General features: G+C 41.5%; 1 protein-coding gene across 10 annotated transcripts in view; it reads right to left on the reverse strand.

Annotated features, from left to right (window-relative positions):
• Window positions 1-124: 124 nt before the first annotated feature.
• NEK5 (NIMA related kinase 5) overlaps window positions 125-17,707 on the reverse strand; it is a 70,481-nt gene continuing 52,898 nt past the window's right edge. For 9 of the 10 annotated variants that reach the window (XM_070380364.1, XM_070380366.1, XM_070380362.1 and 6 more), the window contains 5 exons: window positions 17,160-17,286; window positions 12,623-12,748; window positions 10,566-10,703; window positions 2,172-2,268; window positions 125-1,477 (listed from right to left, as the gene is read on the reverse strand). In XM_070380364.1, coding sequence (XP_070236465.1) covers window positions 1,207-1,477; window positions 2,172-2,268; window positions 10,566-10,703; window positions 12,623-12,748; window positions 17,160-17,286 — 759 coding nt within the window. In that variant the 3' untranslated portion in view covers window positions 125-1,206. The remainder of the gene's footprint in view (window positions 1,478-2,171; window positions 2,269-10,565; window positions 10,704-12,622; window positions 12,749-17,159; window positions 17,287-17,707) is intronic. The other variant, XM_070380363.1, reaches the window with a different exon arrangement.

The raw sequence follows: 17,707 nt of genomic DNA on the forward strand, positions 1-17,707 counted from the left end.
AGACACTAAAATGATTATTTGGTACACAATTCCTCTCCTTGCTCAGTTACTTAATTCCATCAGTGTCAACATCAGCTTCAAAAAAGCATATTCAGTATACCCTAAGAAATGTCAGAAATCATGGTTTTATAAAATAACAGTTTATTTTAAATGAGTCTGTATATTAGTTTTCTATCACTAACAACAAATGACCACAAACTTAGTTAAAACAACAAAAATGTATTATAGTTCCATCAGTCAGAAGTCTAAAATGGATTTCAGTTCAGTTCAGTCTCTCAGTCGTGTCCGACTCTTTGCGACCCCATGAACTGCAGCATGCCAGGCCTCCCTGTCCATCACCAACTCCCGGACTTCACTCAAAAATCACGTCCATCGAGTTGGTGATGTCATCCAGCCACCTCATCCTCTGTCGTCCCCTTTTCCTCCTGCCCCCAATCCCTCCCAGCATCAGAGTCTTTTCCAACTCTTGGCATGAGGTGGCCAAAGTACTGGAGTTTCAGCTTTAGCATCATTCCTTCCAAAAGCACACCCAGGGCTGATCTCCTTTAGAATGGACTGGTTGGATCTCCTTGCAGTCCAAGGGACTCTCAAGAGTCTTCTCCAACACCACAGTTCAAAATTTAATGAGGCTAAAATCAAGGTGTTGGCAGGGCTGCATTCCTTTGGCAGGCTTTTAGGGTGAAAGCTTTTCCAGCGTCTAGAGAGGCTGCCTGCATTCCTTGGCATGAGGCCCCTTCCTCCATCTTCAAAGCTGGCAGGATAGAGCTGAACCCTCTCAGCTGCCACCTCTCTGGTTCGCTTTCTCTTCCACCTTCAGAGACTCTTGTGCTGACACTGAGCCCATCAGAATAATCCAAGATAACCTCCCTATTTAAGGTTAGCTGGTTAGGAATCTTAATTCCACCTGCAATGTTAATTTCCCTTTGCCAGGTAAAAATATATTCACATCTTTGGGTGTGCTTGGGGTGGGGAGAGTCACGTTACTATGCCGACCACATACATAATCTGAAAGATTTCTTAATAGGAATGTTAAAGTAAAAATAAGAATTTCTACATTCAAAAGTTAGTCCCACTGTCTAAATTGAGAGAAAAACTAATAAAGCCTTGGGATTACTGGAAAACCCTTACAATAAATGAATATTTATGACTTGTTCCCAAAGAGACACTATAACACATACAAACATCATTTAAGAAAAAGTTCAACGATCACAGTTGAATATTTTGACTGTTGGTTGATATTCCTTGATCTTCATCACCAATACAAATTTTGTCATCAGATGGAATAAAAATACTCTCCAAACCTTCATTTAATTCTGAATATTTCTGCATGCCTATCCCCTCTGTTTCTTCTAAGTTTCCAGCATCTTTAGAAGAACTAGAAACCTCTTCTCTTTTTTCTGCCTCATTGAAAGTAGCTAGTTTTTCCAGAGATTCTACTACTTCATTTCTCAATTCATCTTCAGATTCTTCAAAATTTCTGAAAAAATAAACAGTAAAAATATACCTTGTGGTATCAAAACACTGATGAAGACGTTAAAACGTGTCTCTTCTTAAGCCCCACTCCCCAACTGAGCAATATTAAAGTTGCTTTTTCACCCAGGTAATAAACTGTTTATCAGTTTGGTTTTTCTTAGGATGATTAACATCCAGTGTTGGGAGAATCAATATTTTGTTAAGCTGGAACTGTGTTCTACAACCTTTATGATATTTATTAATATCTATTAAACTCTTACGTTTAAAAGAAGAGGCAGGAAGAGAAAAAAGATAACGAAATGTCTGCCATATATTGAGCACTTCCTATATGCCAGTCACTGCCCTAAAGCACTTCACATGTACTGTGTTTCATCTACTAATAATACTTGAGGTAGACATTATCATCATCAATTTACAAAGAAGCTGGGCTCAAAGAGATTTTGAAAAGGTGCCCAGGGTCTCACAGCTACTACCCAGAGACCCACCCATTCTGAAAGGGTAGAAATTGGACACGACTGAGCAACTCACACGCGTGCGTGCACACACACACACACACACACACACACACACACACACACACACTGGTCTCAGCTGGGTCTTTGAGGCCATCTTTGATGCCTCGACAGCAGCATTTTAACTTTTTACCATTTTTACTATATTCTGTGCTTCATGTAGGCCTCTGTGAATGATCTACTTACGTATCATCGTCATCAGATCTTGGATCTGGTGGTTCTGCATCTATTTCAATGTCAGAGGCCACTTCCACCTTCCCCTTATCTTCTTTCAGTGGTCCGACTGTTAAATAAATGACAGAGATTAAAGCATCCCAGGCTGTACACCTCGTGAGGGGCATGCACCTAGAGTTCTATATTGAAATCAGCCACAATGGTAAAACCTTTGAATAATTCCATTAAAGCAGAGAATAAGATAACAATGGACAGCAACTATTCCACGTTGTACTGAAAGTAGTAGGCAACACAACAAGAGAAGAAAAAGGAAGTGAATGGAATAATGATCAGAGATGAAGAGACAAACTAACCCCACTTTCGGGGTAGAAGCTTTGTATAGAAAATTTAAGGAGATCTTGTAAAAATGTAAGACTTGCCAACATTTATGCTCAGTCATGTCTTTGCAGCCCCATGGACTGTAGCCCATCCAGCTCCTCTGCCCACAGAATTTTCCAGGCAAGAATACTGGAGTGGGTTGCCATTGCCTGCTCCAGGGCATCTCTCCGACCCAGGGATCAAACCCCTGTCTACTGCATCTCCTGCATGGGCAGGCAGATTCTTCACCACGAGCGCCACCTGGGAAGCCTGCTAACATTATTGGACCACGCTTCACTGTTTTTTTTGTTTTGTTTTGTTTTGTTTTACTTTGTATTGGTTTTGCCATACATCAACATGAATCTGCCACAGGTATACACGTGTTCCCATCCTGAACCCCCCTCCCTCCTCCCTCCCCATACCATCCCTCTGGTTCATCCCACTGCACCAGCCCCAAGGATCCTGTATCCTGCATCGAACCTGGACTGGCGATTCGTTTCATATATGATATTATACATGTTTCAATGCCATTCTCCCAGATCATCCCACCCTCTCCCTCTCCCACAGAGTCCAAAAGACTGTTCTATACATCTGTGTCTCTTTTGCTGTCTCATTACAGGGTTGTCGTTACCATCTTTCTAAATTCCATATATATGCGTTAGTATACTGTATTGGTGTTTTTCTTTCTGGCTTACTTCACTCTGTATAATAGGCTCCAGTTTCATCCACCTCATTAGAACTGATTCAAATGTATTCTTTTTAATGGCTGAGTAATACTCCATTGTGTATATGTACCACAGCTTTCTTATCCATTCAAATGCTGATGGACATCTAGGTTGCTTCCATGTCCTGGCTATTATAAACAGTGCTGCCATGAACATTGGGGTACACGTGTCTCTTTCCCTTCTGGTTTCCTCGGTGTGTATGCCCAGCAGTGGGATTGCTGGGTCATAAGGCAGTTCTATTTCCAGTTTTTTTTTTGTTTTTTTTTACACACAGCCTCGGGGACGCGGGTGCACATGTTTATACAGTTAGATAAGTTCAATCCTCGGTTGTTTGTGAGGGATAAAAGAGGGAGTGGGAAAAACATAAATAAAGAGTATGATGACATAACAAAGGTGAGAAGAAATAATTCTTACAAGTCAACCTTCTGGTCAAAGAACAGGGGGAAAAATAAGCATCGTGACTATATTTTTTCATAGGTTTTATGGTAGTTTTCAGATTTTTCAGAATTCTGTTGTCTTGCTTAAATTTCCTATATAAACGGCATCTTTACAAGGAGCCCAACTACATGCAGTAATAAGAAATGAGAGCATATGGTTTGTGAACAAAGTTGGAACTCTTTTTTTTTTCTTTTTAGTAGGGGATAGAATCTCACTGATGTTGGGTTTTTACTACATCTATCACAATACCAGGCAAAGAGATGGGAGAACAGTTAGTGCATAAAAATACCTAGAAGCATAAACTATTAGACTGGAGGAATGTTTCAAGATACTATAGGATAGTAAATGCCATACCCCTAGCTTCCAACCCCCACAACAGGCAATAAACCTTTGGACATTAATAAATTTACCGCAGACAAGAAGTGGTCTGCACTGAGCCCACACTGTCTAGAACAGGGAAACTCTGAACACAGGTTTCCTGGTTTCAGAGTCCACTTCTTTTCTACCATTTCCTCTCATTCCATTGGTCTTTTAAGAAATGCATGGTTTAGACAAACGTACTATACTTAAATTGAGTATCATGTGTGTTTTCTCCCTCTCTTCCTCTTTTTTTTTTTTTTTTTCTGTGTTCTGACAAGCTGCTTCTGAAGCATGTAAACCTCCTGGATCTTCTTTTTTTTTTTTTTTTTTTTGAACCTGGACTGGCATCTCGTTTCATACATGACATTTCACATGTTTCAATGCCATTCTCCCAAATCTTCCCACCCTCTCCCTCTCCCACAGAGTCCATAAGCCTGTTCTATACATCAGTGTCTCTTTTGCTGTCTCGTATACAGGGTTATCGTTAACCATCTTTCTAAATTCCATATATATGCGTTAGTATACTGTATTGGTGTTTTCCTTCTGGCTTACTTCACTCTGTATAATAGGCTCCAGTTTCATCCACCTCATTAGAACTGATTCAAATGTATTCTTTTTAATGGCTGAGTAATACTCCATTGTGTATATGTACCACAGCTTTCTTATCCATTCAAATGCTGATGGACATCTAGGTTGCTTCCATGTCCTGGCTATTATAAACAGTGCTGCCATGAACATTGGGGTACACGTGTCTCTTTCCCTTCTGGTTTCCTCGGTGTGTATGCCCAGCAGTGGGATTGCTGGGTCATAAGGCAGTTCTATTTCCAGTTTTTTAAGGAATCTCCACACTGTTCTCCATAGTGGCTATACTAGTTTGCATTCCCACCAACAGTGTAAGAAGGTTCCCTTTTCTCCACACCCTGTCCAGCATTTATTGCTTGTAGACTTTTGGATTGCAGCCATTCTGACTGGCGTGAAATGATACCTCATTGTGGTTTTGATTTGCATTTCTCTGATAATGAGTGATGTTGAACATCTTTTCATGTGTTTGTTAGCCATCTGTATATCTTCTTTGGAGAAATGTCTATTTAGTTCTTTGGCCCATTTTTTGATTGGTGTGTTTATTTTTCTGGAATTGAGCTGCAGGAGTTGCTTGTATATTTTTGAGATTAGTTGTATACACAGTATTCAGCTTATTGTTACAGTAAATCACTGATGTCTGCAGGGAAAACCCAAAGCACATACCCACAACTTTATCTTTTTTTTGGCGAGGGTGGAGGTGAGGGGGTGAATTCATTGTTGTTATTTAAAGTGTACTTTTGTTCCTCTTGGGGAAAAGATCAGACTGAAGATAGTAAAATATTTCATTTCTTTACAGGAACAAGCATCCCCTCAACAGCTCTAAGATTTCAATGATTATAAGGTACACTTATTTTATACACCAATAACAAAGAAAATGTTCCCAATAAAATGGCACAATGTTTTCTTAGCCCTTAAAATTTATATTTTATAAATATAAATTACTATAAGTAATTTTAGTCTTTTAGTCTTTCTTAAGCACACATCTGGAGAAGAGAATGGCAACCCACTCCAGTATTCTTGCCTGGAGAATCCCACACACAGAGGAGCCTGGCAGGCTATAGTCCTTGGGGGTGACAAAGAGTCGGACATGAGTGAGCAACTAACACTGTACTACTACTATATAAACACACACTTTTAACCTTATGTCACTCTGGTATATTCATAAAAATGAAAATATAAGGTGGAATTAAAAGCAGAGATATTTTTGTAAACTTTTACATGACAACCCATGTATACGCTCACAAGTTGAAATTTCACCACACAGTAATTAAATATTTACCTATTTTTAATGAACACTGCTGCTACGTCACCCCAGTCGTGTCCGACTCTGTGTGACTCCATAGACGTCAGCCCATGAGGCTCCCCCGTCCCTGGGATTCTCCAGGCAAGAACACTGGAGTGGGTTGCCATTTCCTTCTCCAATGCATGAAAGTGAAAAGTGAAAGTGAAGTCGCTCAGTCGTGTCTGACTCTTAGCAACCCCATGGACTGCAGCCTACCAGGCTCCTCCGTCCATGGGATTTTCCAGGCAAGAGTACTGGAGTGGGGTGCCATTGCCTTCTCCGTTTAATGAACACAGTTCATCCCAAATCATAGCTCGTATCACTTCCTAAAGTGCATTAAATAAATGAAGTAGATTCATATATCTCATTTATGAGTTAGTCTGGCTACTAAAACAGAATATTCTTCTTGGTATGGGAATCTGATAGTTTTATTTTTACTTTCCTGTCTCAAGAAGGCAGTTTTAGGAGGCTCTTATTTTTGTTTAACAGGATAGAAGAAAGAATGAAAGGCTAACTACAGAAATGTAAATCAGCTGTTATCAAGATGTGCAACTATGATGTTACCAAGGCAACTGTGTAGCCTGAAAACTGACGCAAGAAAAACAGAGGTTACCTTCCCACCAAGGATGCCCTTGGAGTGGCTAAACTATACACAAAATTACTGACCTGAATTAATTATGCACATGTTAAAAAAAAAATGCTTATCCTCCTTAAAACAGTGTAGTTTTTACTAGTAAGATTCATTTAAAAGGATTTTATAAAATCTTAACTATTTTAAATTTTCAAAATTAGGACATGGAGACATAGAGAACAGACTTGTGGTCCCAGTGGGGGAAGGAGAGGGAGGGATAAATTGAGAGAGAAGCACTGAAACATATATATTATCATATGTACAACAGCTAATGGGAAGTTGCTGCGTAGCACAGGGAGCTCAACCTGGTGCTCGGGTCAACCTAGACGGGTGGGATGGGTTGGGGGGTGGCAGGGAGGTTCAAGAAGGAGGGGATATATGTATCCTTTTATGTTGTGGTATGGCAGAAATCAACACAACCTTGTAAAGTAATTATCCTCCAATTAAAAACATAAATTAGGACTAATTAAACATGTACTTGATAATCTTTCACTTTTAAATGGAATTTAGAACAAGATGCATCAAAGGAGTTTATTTTCAAGAAACTGGATGTTTAAGCTAAAGATATGACAGAGGATATATGAATCGCAGTTAAATGTATGACAACGTATCCTTAAATGCCTTTATAAATTGTGTCTATTACACATGTAATCAAAGTTATTAGAATTTACACATGCAGACAGTCTTCATAAAGAGTCTACAGAACCATAAGAATAATTTTTAATGTAATTTCCTTATCCAGCTTGATAGCAATACGGCCATTGGCAAACCCATGCCTTTACATAAAGTGATAGTAAAAACTATGCTGTGGCTGTATTCTCATTCACAGAGACATGGTCACCTACTACGTTCTGGACACGGTAGCAGGCACCACGGATAGAGAGTCGGAGTCGGGTGGTGATCAAGACAAAGCCCTCAGAAGCTTACAGCCTAGCGAGGAAGAAAGCTATTAAACAGAAAATTAACGTGAACTTGATTTTTATGATCAGAGAATTAGTGTCTTGTGGGATACGAAGCAGGGAACCCAAACTCAGATGAATACAAAGGAGACATGCCCCGATGTTTTCTCAAGCACTTAAACCAGTGGTTACCTAAGACTTCCCTGCTGGCCCAGTGGTTAAGACTCTGTGCTCCCAATGCAGGGAACCCGGATCCAATCCCGCGTCAGGGAACTAGATCCTGCAAGATGGAACTAAAACCCAGCCAGACAAAAAAAAAAAAAAAAGATTTTAAAATATTAAAAAAAATAAAACAGTGGTTGCCTGTCAGTGGTGCACAGGCAGTAGTTTAGCTGAGATCCAGGTTTGTCATAGCAATCAATAAAAATTCAAATAAAATCACTACTACATCTTCTTATGGCCTGAATTTACACAATAAATATGATAAGGAAAAGTATTTCATGCACTTAACCAATATTTGAGTGTGCACGAATTTCAGTGTGACACCGAATGAATGTGAAACTGTCAGAGGTAGCTAACAGAAAAGTCAGAGAGACAGTAGACAAATTTGAGGAGTTACAGAAAGCTTAGTAGAATTTTTTGGATTATAGGGAAGCATGTCAATCAAGTTACAGGCTCTTGAACTCATTCATCCAAATTATTAACTTATTAAGAATCTTCTATATTCCAGACACTTTTGCCAGCTCTGTCTGGCAGTACAGGGAAAAGTATGGAGGGAAGGGTAACTGCTGATAAAACATCGCTACAGAAGTGAGCAGGGTCCATCAGAGAGGAATCTTAAGGGAGAATTTCTTTGGCAAAGGGAGGAAGGCTTGCATTCTAAACAGAAGGAAGAATAGTTGAAGAGAAGTGCCAGGGGCTCTGACGTTCTTTGGGAGGGGCCATTTGGTCTTAAAGGCGCTTAAAGTCTGCAGAATCTGGGTTTTATCTGGAGGGTGAGGGAGAATCTTTTGCAGGATTTAAAGCAGAGAAAAGACTTGGTCCTTTTTAGTATCAATATTATCTGGAAGGGATGCAGTGTGCATGTGCATGCTTAGTCACTCAGTTGTGGTAGACTCTTTATGACCCCATGCATGAATCATAGTCCACCAGGCTCCTCTGTCCATGAGATTTTTTCAGGCAAGAAAACTGGAGTGAGTTGCCATTTCCTTCTCCAGGGGATCTTCCTGACCCAGGGATACAACTCATGTCTGCTGCGTCTCCTGCATTGCAGGAGAATCCTTTACTGCTAAGTCACCAGAGAAATCCCAGGTGCAGAGGGATAGCTACAGAAATATGACCAGAGATAGGAAGTCAAGCTTGCTACTGGGACAGGAAAGATGAGGTGAGGCCAACCACAGAGTTAGAGGCTGAAAGACCAATGAGAAGTCCAGCCAGGGACTTCCCTGGTGGCCCAGTGGCTAAGCCTTCTGTGGTCCCAATGCAGGTGGCCCAGGTTTGATCCCAGCTCAGGGAACTAAATCCCACGTGCTGCAACTAAGAGCTTGCATGCTGTAGCTAAAGATTCTGCATGGCAAAATCAAGACCTGGTGCAGCCAAATAAAAAAACAAATATTAAAAGAAAAAGCACGGTTGGAGTGGGAGGGGGCGCCTACACCCTTAACAAGTTACAAAAGAAAATATCCATGCTTTGCTTTGAACGCCACCCTGAGAGGCAAGTTCCTATCTTGCCCCACTTGTTGGATCAATTACTCATATGTGCCTAATGTAAAGCTGTCCATGCAAAAATACAGTAAGTTCACGAATAAATTCATGTGGCATGCAAGATCATATGAAGAGTTTTCTATGATTCTTTCAAAGAATCGCAGGAGCAAATGCAAGACAAATCATCGCCACCAGCATGTCGCCATCACAGTGTCCTGAAAGATGGGCACCTCCATCCTCCCTGGTCTGGGACCCCAGCTTTGGCCTCCAGTCTAATCCAGGCCAGCCCAAAGCTTCCTCCCAACCCCCCAGCCTCCAGCCCCATCTTACAGACAATCCCTTTATCCCAGGATAGAAGGGGAGGAAGCTGACCAGCAATCAGACTGCAGCCTGTGATTTGAAGTTACTAGAAAGAAAGGAAGACAGAGAACCATTTTTTTCTCTCTCCCCACCCCCTCCACCCAAGCCTTGAGTTTTAAGTGTGGCAGCTGAGATAAGTCATAATATCGAAGGACTCCAACTACTCATGGACCCTGGCCCCTTCTACTGCTCCTAGATTTTAGTTATATTGTCTTTCTCAGCCTCTCAGGTGGGTGGATCTGCAAATCCTTCCCACCTGAAATGTTCCTTCAACAATAAAATGACGTCCATTCTTTAAGACTCACCTTTCACAGAGATTCCCCTTTTCCTGCACTTCACACACTGGCAGACTCACTCTTCAGAAACAGTCAGCTATGCCTCTTGCATTATTCTCAATATACTTTCCTGTTGTTCTTTCACTTTTTAAGTACTCATCAGCCTCCATTACTCTCAGGTTGGTACCCAGGCTCCCCTGCCCCCTCAGCCTCGCATCTCTGAAGCCCCAAAGCCCCGCCTGGGCAGGTGTTCTTTGTTTGATACCTGCCTGTCCCAGATGGCTTTTCTCCTGGCAGTTCACACCAGATCCTCACTGGGATGCAAATTCCCTCAACCTTTAGAAAACAACAACTTCTGAAGCCAACACAAGCACAATCTTGCTAAAAGTTAGAGGCAGAAAAAAAATCCCCAAAGCCAAAAAAACTATATTAAGATGTATTTTATTGCCCACTGCATGGTAATTTGAGTCTGCTGAATAGCTGTCAGATTAAATGGACTCTGTCAAGTAGAGCTAAGCCCTAGCTCATCATCTACAAAGCCACCTGCCCTTCCTACCTAATTTTCATCACTCATCAACTGATCCCGTTACAGAAAATGATTCCACTTTTTTCAGAAGTTCAAGTCTTTCATTAATGCATCTGGAACAGGCTTGGACAAAGTAAATCAGCTTCTGAAAAGGCTTTGACACCCTTTCAATTCTCTCTCCAGGCTATTCTTATCCCCGTCCTGCATTTACATGTCTGACAAAATTCTGCAGGGTGTTGGGGATATACTTAAAAGTAAGCTACATACCACATTGTCCATCGTTGGCAGAAAGCGAGCTGCTGGTTAGCTGTGCTGCTGCCAAAACACTCAGCAAAGTTCCCGGTGCTTCTCGCTGCCACCGTCTCCTGTTTTCTGGTCCGCCTTCAATCTCAATCACTCGGCCATCTGAAAAGGAGACTGGATTAGTGACAATAAAAATGCTTCTTCAGTGGAGCTTTTAAAATCACAGAATGCAAGAACCTTGGAGATAACCTAATCCCACCCATTTTATGAGTAAAGAAGCTAAGAAAAGTTCAGTGACAATATGACTGTCACAGAGCTATTGGGCAGGAGAGTCTTTTTTTGCTTTGGAAACTGGCTATTTTGGTATGTTGACATTTCTCTTCTATCGTTTATTTTAAATTCAGTTTCCCTTCTTATTGTTCCACTGGTTTAGGATGGATTAAATTGTATTATGTTTGCAAGCCCTTTTCTGTAAATTTAATGATATATTTTGTAAGAGTATAAATATGGGTCCATTCAAACACTTTTAATTACTAACCAGTAATATACTTACAGACTTCAACTTATAAGATGGACATAAATTTTAGCTCTCCCTCAGCCCCACGAGGGCTTCCCAGGTGATGCTAGAGATAAAGAACCTGCCTGCAATGTAGGAGATGTAAGCAAGCTTGATTCCTGGGTCAGGAAGATCCCCCGGAGGAGACAAAGGCAATCCACTCCAGTATTCTTGCCTAGAGAATCCCATAGATAGAGGAGCCTGGCAGGCTACAGTCCATAGGATCACAAAGAGTCAGACACCACTGAAGTGACTTAGCACACACGGCCCCACGTTATCAAGAACATATGAAATTAGCAATAAAAATCTCCACCACCTGTAAGATCACACCCAGGTATTGCAGGGACTCTCTGATGAGGAAAGACTATGCCAGAAGCTCAGATGTAAACAAAAGAATTTAGGTTGAAAATACCATCATATTCTAAACAGTCCCAACACTGAAATAGTACATTGGCTTACAAAGCAATTTAATGCGTATCTTTGCACTAACTCTCTAAATCTTGTGGGATAGCTAATATTTCAATTCTGATGTTACTGATGAAAAAAATGACCCTCCAAGACATTGCAAGAGAGTTATTGGGCTAGCACAGGAAAGCAAATGAAGCCACCTGCCCCTCCTTGCAAGGGAGGTGGGAGCCTGGATCTTTCCTCCCTTACATTCTCACAGCTACAGTGGTCAATTGTCTAGAATAATTAGTAGGCAAGTCTCTGCAGGGGTAGGAAGTGGAAGCGTTGGTTGTTCAGTCGTGTCTGGCTCTTTGCAGTCCCATGGACTGTAGCCCGCCAGGCTCCTCTGTCTGTGGGATTCTCCAGGCAAGAACACTGGAGTGGGTTGCTATTTCCTTCTCCAGGGGATCTTCCCAACCCCAGCATTAGACCTGGGTCTCCTGCATTGCAGGCAGATTCTTTACCATCTGAGCCACAAGCCTAATCTAAAACAGTATCTTTTGACAAGTATTTGATACAAATCTATAGGGGCTGAGGGTCGGACACGACTGAGCAACTTCACTTTCACTTTTCACTTTCCTGCATTGGAAAAGGAAATGGCAACCTACTCCAGTGTTCTTGCCTGGAGAATCCCAGGGACAGGGGAGCCTGGTGGGCTGCTGTCTGTGGGGTCGCAGAGTCAGACACGACTGAAGCAACTTAGCAGCAGCAGCAGCAGCATAGAGACTGTAGGGCTTCCCTGGTGGCTCAGATGGTAAAGCGTCTGCCCGCAAAGCAGGAGACCTGGGTTCAATCCCTGGGTTGGGAAGATCCCCTGGAGAAGGAAATGGCAACCCACTCCAGTATTCTTGCCTGGAGAATCGCATGGACAGAGGACCCTGGTAGGCTACAAGTCCATGGGGTTGCAAAGAGTTGGACACAACTGAGCAACTTTTCTTTCTTTCATTCTTATAGGGACTATACTGGAAAGTGAGAACTATCAGGTCAGAGTGAGCACTGGCATTTGGGGTGAACACAGCTGTGTCTGGGGCCTCTCTCTCCTCTTGCTGATGATTTAAGCCACTGATGTCAGCCTCACCCTCAGGCATGGTGGAGCAGGTGGAGGTGACGTCGGCCGAGGCCATCATTTGCAGCAGAGTCTGAGGAGCTCCTGGGGCCCACTGTCTCCTGTACTGTGCAGCAGTGGCATCCGGAATGCACAACTCTGGGCATAAGGAAATAACTCGTTCATCTCAAAGCAGCAAAGTGTGACTAATAGCACCAAATGGTTCTTAGGAAACCTGGAATCCATCAGCTGGCACATTCAAAAACAGAAGTCACCACCATCCTTCTAATACAGATTATTATGGACTGAATGTTTACACGCCCTCCCTCCCTCCCCGCCCCCCCCCACCAATTCAAATCTCCAAACCTCATGCCCAAGGTGATGATACTAGGAGGAGGGACTGCGGGGAGGTGATTAGGTCATGAGGGTGAAGCCTCATGAATATGAGTAATGCTCTTATGAAAGACACCCCAGAGAGCTCCCTCATCTTTTCCATTAAGGGTTGTTGTTCAGTCGGTGAGTCCTGTCAGCAACCCCATGGACTGCAGCAAATCAGGCTTCCCTGTCCTTCACTATCTCCTGGAGTTTGCTCAAATTCATGCCCACTGAGTTGGTGATGCCATCCAACCATCTCATCCTCTGTCGTCCCCTTCTCTTCCCGCCTTCAATCTTTCCCAGCATCAGGGTCTTTTCCAATGAATCAGCTCTTCGCATCAGGTGGTCAAAGTATAGGAGCTTCAGCTTCTGCGTCAGTCCTTCCAATGAATATTCAGGACTGATTTCCTTTAGGATTGACTGGTTTGTGAGGACACAGCAAAAAGATGGAATTAGGCCCCCACCAGACCCTGAATCTACCAGCATCATGATCTTGGGCTTTCCAGCCTCCAGAAGTATGTGAAATATTGAATAAATGTTGTTAATAAGCCATCAAGTTTATGGTATTTGTTACTTCAGGCCACTGAACTTTTAAGTTCTGAAGTTATAAACAGGTTTAAAATTGTTTCATTTTTATTATTAACATTTGATTAATTTAATGCCAAAGAAATATTAACAGCACTGAATGAACAAATTCTTGAGGCATTATGTGAACTGTAGTAGTTTCCACGGAAATGCAACTATTCCATTACCTTACTTTATTTTTTGGCCACACTGTGGCATTCGGGACCTTAGTTCCCCAACTAGGGGTTGAACCTGTGCTCCCTGCAGTAGAAGCCCATATTCTTAACCACTGGACCAGCAGCCAAGTCCCCTACCTTAATTTCAAAAGTAACATGGTTTTTAGAAAACTTGTTGCTATGTTTCATTATAGGAAATTTGGAGATCAGATAAAGAAGGAAACCAAAATTTCCACAATCCCACTGTCCAGAAGACGATTACAGTTGCAAATTTTCCTTCCTGCATTTTGTTTTTGCTTCATTTTGAAACAAAAAAATGGGCCAAATACTATATACCCTTTTATAATTTATTCTTTCCAATTAATAATATATCCTATCTGAATTATTAAATATTGCTCTATACCACTATTTTAAAGCAAACTGGGTATCCTGATTTATGAATACATTTTAACTTAATTCTTTTTTGCTGGATTTTTAGATTGCTAGAATTTTTTACTATGATAAACAACACTATAATGAACTCATTTTTTACATTTATGTCTATTTTCCCAGGTAAAATATTGAAAATGACAATTCTAGGGGCTAGTAATATTTGCTTTACCAAAGCCTTTCATTGTTAAAGTTGAATCTATTACTAATTTATTCTGTGATTTTTTTTTTCCTATGTATTTTGAAGAGCAAATTCTTCCCTATTTGAAAAATACTCACATTTTCTTTCACTTTATTTTCTAACATACAGCTTCACTTGTAACATATAAACCCTTTGATTTTAGCTTGTATCATTATCTAGAGTCTGATTTCACAATTTTCCCAAATTGTTAACCAATTAGTTCTAGAGCATTTATTTCTTTTATTTAATTCATTTATTTAATTCCCATTGACATGATGTGACTTTTATCATATGCTAAATTATGATACATACTAGAGTTTGTTTCTAAACTTTGTCTTTTTTCACTAATTTTTTAAAATTTTGCTGCTAGTATCATATTGTTTTAATCACTGTAATTTATATAATATAGTTTGATATTTGGAAGACAAGTACCACTCACTGCTCTTCTTTTCTAGATTTTTTTGGCTAGTTAAGAATCTCCAAGGGACTTCCCTGGTGGTTCAGTGGTTAAGAATCTGCCTTCCAATGCAAGGGACAGGGGTATGAGCCCTGTTCGAGGAATTAAGATCCCACATGCCATGAGGCAACTAAGCCCTCAAGCTGCAACTACTCAGCTCAGGCACTACATCTAAGATCCGACACAGCCATAAATAAATAAATATTTTTTTAAAGGATCTCCAAGATTCTGCAATCTGCCAAGATCTCTTTACACCAGAAAAAACTCCTACTGTGCTTTTGACTGAAATTACCAAAAATCCACATATTTATTTGGAATGAATATTTCTAATATATAACAGTATTGGTGGTGGTGTTCAGTTGTCCAGTTGTGTCCAACTCTTCTCTACATTTATTCAGTCTTTACCTCAGTAAAGTTTTATAGTTTCCTTCATTTGCTCTGCATGATTCTTGTGGAGCTTATTCCCAAGTTATAAGTACACACACATATACACTCACACACATATTTGCTATTGATACTGTCAATGAGATCTAAAGACCAACTGGGGAATATATTTGCAATAGGTATTTCAGGCAAAGGTTCTATTTAAATGAGTCTTATAAATTTAAAAAATGACATATTCAGTAGAAAAATAGATAAAGGATATGAGCACATAATTCACAAGAGAAAGACAGAGGTCAATAAACATATGGGAAATTGTTCAGCCTGCATAATAATCACAGCAACCCAGTTTAAATTGAGACCATTTTCAGTATCAAACTAATGATTAGTACTGGGGTTCAAAAAGCAGGTTCTGTGCCTCCTTTCACTGGTTCATGACAGTTCTATGATTGTGAAGGCAGACCAGGTGTCACTCATCTCTGAGGTCCCTTCCACCTAGCACAGTCTGGCAGAACCTGGGGATTCTCTGTAAGAAGCCTGCTGAATTGAATACAGATTTTTCCAGGTGGAAGAGAGGCAAAGTGTATTATTCTAGGAAGAGGAAACTGAGCTGAGTCAGGCTGTGTAAATGCTCACATAGCTGCAAGAGAAGATGCGGTTCCAACAGGCTGTGTGGATCCATCATCAGTGCAAAAAGAGAGGGGGGGGTGATCGAGCAGGATCAGGCCATGCAGCATAACATGTGTTACTTTGTGCCATGAACTGTATCCTATGAACATTATCAAAACAAAATTTGAGCAGGGAACTCTACTCATATTTCATTTTGATAATGCCTCATTTCCACGTGGAAAAAAAAAATCTTTATTCGATTCAGCACAGGGAACTCTGCTCAGTGCTCTGTGGTGACCTAAATGGTAAGGAAATCCAAAAAAGAGGGGATATACGTGTAGATAGAGCTGATTCACCTTGCTGCACAGTAGAAACGAACACACCATTGTAATGCAACAATACTCCAACAAAAATTAATTTTAAAAATTTGAGTAGGATAATAATATGACAAGATGACTATAGCAATATTTACAGAATGAAAGGGAAAGACTAGAGAAAAGAGGATGCATAGGAGAATAAGGCAGCTCTCCTATGAGTGAGGGGAAGGGAAGGGGAAAATTAGGGAAAGAGCATCTATTAAACTAAGCACCTAATATGTCCATTTTCACATTAGTCTTTGCAATAAGTCTGTGTGGCAAGCATTAGTATCCTCATTCCTAAGGGGAAACTGAGGTTCAGAGATTTTTTTGGCCACACAGCATAATGAGATCTTAGTTCCCCTACTAGGGATAGAACCCTGTAACCCCTGCATTGGGAGTGTGGAGTCTTAACCACTAGCCTACCAGGGAAGTGCCTGAGATTCAGAGATTTGAAGTAACATGTGAAAGGCTGCACAATCAAAAAGCAGCAATACTAGCTGGGATTGGAACTCTGTCTCCAAAGCCCATGCACTTCCTACAACATACACGGCTGAGACAGGACAGGGCAGAGAGAATGAAGGAGGAGGGAGACTCAGGACATCTCAAAGTAGAAACCACCCCAGGCACGACAGCAGGACCGTCAGCCTGGTGAGGGCGTCACCCAAAATAAAGACTCCCTGGGAAGAAAGCGCTCAGAAGATTGATCGTACACGCACTGAGTTTGAGATGACAATAGGACTCGTCCATGGAGCCATCCAGGAGATCCTGAGAAAGGCAGATGAGTGTGGAGCTGCTGGTGGAGGAGTGGAAGCTGAGGGAGCAGCTGAAACTGCCCCGGGAGCAGTGCGGAGCAGAGAGGAGGCGGGTCTCTGGGGCTGTGATCTCTGTGGCGGGTGGAGTCAGGCCAGATTCCCCCCAGCTCAGGGAGGGGTGGGGGGCAGGGGACAGTCAGGTCACTGGAGATGAGTGAGGAGAGCATACGAGATGGGTTGTCAATAAAACAGTACCTTCTCATCTGCAGCCTTCAAGGGACACATACCTGCTTCTGGGCAACAGAGTGTTTCAAATGCTTGGTCTGTATAATCTTCCTGCCCCTTCATACATTTATATTCCATGAACTTCATGCCATCCTCAGAGGTCAAAGTTTCATTCAGTATATCCACTGCCTAAAGCAATTCCACAGTGTTTCATGAGAAATAAGCCACATTTTGGGGGGAAAAGTTTAAAAATTATTCTGTATTCCCAGGAGTAGCATTTACCAAGACATGCAATGAGTATTCAGTATATGTTTATCACATGAATCAATAGGCTTTGAAAGCTGGAACTATGTTGGAACAAGGCAGAAACAGGAATGTGTCTGTCCATTTCTTCTCTTTGTCAACCGTGACGAGCACTGATCATGTGGCAACTAATTTGATGCAGACGTCCTGCCTTCTATCTTATCCCCCTACTGTTCCATGCTGCTGCTGCTGCTGCTAAGTCGCTTCAGTCGTGTCCAACTCTGTGCGACCCCATAGACGGCAGCCCACCAGGCTCCCCCATCCCTGGGGTTCTCCAGGCAAGAATACTGGAGTGGGTTGCCATTTC

The sequence above is a fragment of the Bos mutus genome, chromosome 12 (assembly GCF_027580195.1).
Source record: "Bos mutus isolate GX-2022 chromosome 12, NWIPB_WYAK_1.1, whole genome shotgun sequence".
Classification (NCBI taxonomy): domain Eukaryota; kingdom Metazoa; phylum Chordata; class Mammalia; order Artiodactyla; family Bovidae; genus Bos; species Bos mutus.